This window comes from Hyla sarda, chromosome 6, assembly GCF_029499605.1.
Source record: "Hyla sarda isolate aHylSar1 chromosome 6, aHylSar1.hap1, whole genome shotgun sequence".
Classification (NCBI taxonomy): domain Eukaryota; kingdom Metazoa; phylum Chordata; class Amphibia; order Anura; family Hylidae; genus Hyla; species Hyla sarda.
Window position 1 is genome coordinate 62374738 of NC_079194.1, and position 4246 is coordinate 62378983.

The following is a 4246-nucleotide window of genomic DNA, read 5'->3' on the forward strand; positions in this document are numbered from 1 at the left end:
TAAAACATAAGAGTTGTGTCTTATTCTTTCGTCCCAACATAAAGTGGGTGACATACACTATTTTGGGGGTGCTGGGTGTCGGTGACCAGTGTACAGTGGGTTCCACCTGGTGTGTCCCCCCATTTTCCCCAGGATTCCTGTCTGCTCTGTAGTAATGGCAGCCTTTACACATTGCAAAAGTCAGCTGGAAAGTTTTGCCAAGAAGCTATAAAAGGTTGTCAGGAAGGGTGCAGGGTCGGGATTTTTGGGGTGCTGGTCTGATGTATGTTGGGGTGCACCCCATGCTGTTGCTATGTCCCCCAGGAGGGCTCCAGACCCTCCCCCCTCTCCCTGATGGACATACTGTGCTCTCAGGTCTGTGTGTTAGTTGGGGTCGCTTCTGACCCCCTCAGTAAGGAAAGGGGAGAAGCCAGGAGACATTTTATGGACCCCACCCATGGCTCAGGGTTACAGCTACCCCCTGCCACAGTCTGACGCCGAACGGGCCCCTAGGGTCTGCTACACAGGGGCCCGAATGGACGAAATGCGTGTGGTTCCTGCAACACCATGGCGCTTTTCGGGGTTCTCCCGCCGGCTTTACAATGTCCCGGGACCGGGAGACAAGGGGGGCCGAGAGACCAAAGACTGAGCTCACAGGAGTTACGGCTAGAGCAATGGCAGAGCCCCCGGGGGCCAAAGGAATGGACGGTTTGTGTGCGGGAAGAAACACAGATAGTAGCAGAGCGGCGCCATGTCTGCCTCTTCCCGCCCGCAGCCGCCAGTCTTCAACTCGGTCCGACCCCAGCAAATAAAAGGCGGGAACCGGCGGGAGGGGCCAGCAGAGGGAGGGAAGGTGCTGAGGAGAGAGAGTGCCTGTGACTGTCACCGAGCAGAGACGGCGAAACAACACAGCTGAGGCGAGACGGCTCCGACCTGACAGCAATCTGAGGGAAATATTATCGGACTGACATTTCTTTATTCTACCCTGGAGGGAGAACAACACTGAGGGACTGACAGGTGGAAACTCTGAGGACACAAAGAAGAACAAATCCTGTCACATCCCGGGCAGACAGCCTTTTATTCTTCCAGACAACTTCCCCACAGACTGCAAGGGGGAAAAAAAGTCTTGGGGCTGCAGATCAGACCCCACTTTATTGACTTGTTTACCTCACAGCCTTGAGGATATCCTGTACAAAGACATTGTAGAAAGTTTGGTCAGACACCTGTAAGGATGACAGAGAATGCAGCCTCCACCCCGGCCTCCAAGCCCAAGAGATCCCGGGCAGCCAAGAAAGCAACTGACCACCCCAAATACTCTGACATGATCCTGGCCGCTGTCCAGGCCGAGAAGAACCGGTCGGGCTCCTCTCGTCAGTCCATCCAGAAGTACATCAAGAACCACTACAAAGTGGGCGAGAATGCTGACTCCCAGATCAAGCTGTCCATCAAGAGGCTGGTCACTGTGGGCATTCTCAAGCAAACCAAGGGAGTGGGTGCATCTGGCTCCTTCAGGTTGGCTAAGGGGGACGAGCCCAAAAAACCAGCAAAGAAACCCAAAAAGGAAGCTAAAAAAGTGGCTTCTCCCAAGAAAGCAGCAGCCAAACCCAAGAAAGCTGCCAAGTCTCCAGCCAAAGCCAAAAAGCCCAAAGCTCCTGAAAAGAAGGCAAAGAAGGTGACCAAGAAGAAAGCAGCTCCCTCTCCTAAGAAAGTCAAGAAGACAAAGACTGTTAAAGCCAAACCAGTCAAGGCACCCAAGGTGAAGAAGGCCAAGCCAGCCAAACCCAAGGCTAAGTCCAGCCCAAAGAAGTCCACACGAAAGAAGTGAACGCAGCTGGACAGCTCCCGAGGAATCCTGTACATAGTTTTGTAACCTTTAACTTTTTTTCTCCTCCAGTGCAACTTTCTTAAGATGATTCTCTTCCCTTCTATACCTAAGGACGATACCTTTATTTATGTACACTTTTTTTTATGATTTTTTTTTTTTTGTTCATGTGTTTTGTTTTTTTGCGGGGGGAGGGGGGGAGTGTTGGAAGTAAGAATTTGTTGGCATTACCTTTGTTTTAGGCTATTTTCACATCTGTATTCTATTGCAGATTCCTTCACAGAAGCTGGAAAAGGTAGTGTTTTTTACTTTTCCAACTATTTTTGATGGAATCCCAACAAGCCCCACTGTTATCAGTAGAGCTCATCAGGCGTTGCCAGTGTTTGTCATGTGACGAATCTGGTGGCTGTTTTTTTTTGTCTGTTCTTCAGAAATGGGAACACAGGTGTGAATGCTGTCTTATATGCACTAATTTTTATATGTTTAATTTATAGGCTGTAATCAATAAATGGTGATACACAACCAGATTGACATTTCCCACTTCCAATAGTGACATATGGGCTGTGTGTATTATGATTTTGTTGCTTTTTATACATTAGATCTGTTTTGGTGACATTGCTGGAATAATAGCTGTAGCATGTGACACAAGTCTCTCCTGCGGAGCCACCAACTTTTTTTTATGTTTTCAGTTATGATTATTGTAGTGTCATCAAGTCGGGTGTTTGTATTTTTTCCAGATCAGTACATTGTAACAATATAGAGATTTAGGATCTGACAAAATATATTGTACATGATCACGGTCTCAGTATTGTTTTTCCTGTCCATTACTGTCTATACTGCCTTTACAGGTAACAGATGTCTGATTAATGTTCTGTTCACATTCGTCTGAGTCTTCATTGAAGATTCCATCACATTTGACAGGAAAAAAATGGCACAGCACCTAGTCCAGTCATCCCCCTACCTTAAAACAACAGACACCCTGACGGATCCCCTTTATTATAGTCAGTGGAGTGCTGCTCATATCTTGTGTGATGGATTCATCAAGGCTTGACTTCTGATTTTCTGCTCCTGTAACAGAGCAGAAAAACAATTCACAGCACATATGTGAACAGAGCCAAAGATCAGCACCAGCTATGGGCTGGCAATACTGAAAACTGATCCTTTTCTCTCCTGGATCCTGACTACGTGTACACCGTGCTGTACTATATTATTAGATGTGTAATCATTGCAGTTTAGAATGCTGTTTTTTCTTTGTCAGCATTGACTACGTACACTGGCCCTGATTTACTAAGAGTGAAGTGTAGGTTTCTTTGTGGGTTTTAATTCCCTACAATTTTTTGTCCACGGTATTTACTAAGGTTTCCCTACATTTTCCACTTTCTCTACGTTTTGCTTTTTAAATTTTTTTTTACACATGCTATGATCTGTAGGGTTTTCCTCAACTGAAATCCACCACATTTTCTGTGGAAACCTTAGTAAATATGTTGGTTTTCTGGAAAAATTTCGGGAACACGCCCCTTTTGAGTTACCACGCCCCCTTTTACCGACTGTCACGGCCCTTTTTCGGGTTTTCTTAGTAAAATGGGGAGTTAGTCAGGGTTTTTTTTCCAATTCTGGCAAAACCTGTCGGGTTTGCAATAGTAAATGAGGGCCACTGAGTTTTTATGGAACAGTTGCACTTTGAACCAGTTTTAGCTGAACTCTAAACATCACGTTTTGTCAGTAAACACACATGAGAATATATTTTTGTTTTTGGCTTTGATTATTGATGTATTAGAAGGGGCTGTTGTTTAAGGCCTTTTGTTCAATCCATCATTTAATCATTAATTATGGACTTAATGGGAGGATTATTTTGTCCTTAGCATTAAATACTTTGATTTACGATGACGTGTGTTTGCTTTGTAGTTTAGCTTTGACAAAATCCTAATTTGTATTCATGAATTTCAAAATAAAAAGACATGAACTGTTTCTTGTGTGTTGTGTCGGTCTTTTTGCTGTTATTGGTGGGGAGATGTGGGAATTTTACAGAAAAATTCCTATAATCTGTAAACCTGGAACTGCTGTATAATAAGTAATCTCACAACATCATAACCAGTTAGGAATCCCTGGTAAAGAAATGTATGATTATCTTCTTGAAAGGGAAATTGGTCATGCATTTTTATTACCATTGAAATTTTTTATTTTTTTTGATCATGTGATATGTCAGTTCCAGTCAGTGCTGGATTAAAGGAATTTTTCTATGCATACATTTATCCTGATAATATGTAATAAAAGCAACCATTAAAGGGATTATCCATGTTTAAAAAAATAAAAAAAGGTCCCAAAACATTAAAACTGACCTCTCCAACCCATGGCTGAGCTCCTGTTTGGCCTCGAGTCAGAATCTCTGTCTTACTTTAGGAGAGGATGTCATATGACCAACACACAATCGACAGTCTCAGCAGC

The 4246-nt window shown here is 44.1% G+C and overlaps 1 protein-coding gene across 1 annotated transcript; it reads left to right on the forward strand.

Annotated features, from left to right (window-relative positions):
• The first annotated feature begins 810 nt into the window (after positions 1 to 810).
• LOC130277537 (histone H1.0-B) lies at positions 811 to 3769 on the forward strand. Its single transcript, XM_056528216.1, has one exon. It carries the CDS (start codon positions 1211 to 1213, stop codon positions 1802 to 1804), a length of 594 nt encoding a protein of 197 aa, XP_056384191.1. The 5' UTR covers positions 811 to 1210; the 3' UTR covers positions 1805 to 3769.
• Positions 3770 to 4246: the final 477 nt, after the last annotated feature.

Coding starts and splice junctions, on each gene's coding strand:
- LOC130277537 (XM_056528216.1), top strand. CDS start 1,211: ATGACAGAGAATGCAGCCTCCACCCCGGCCTCCAAGCCCAAGAGATCC.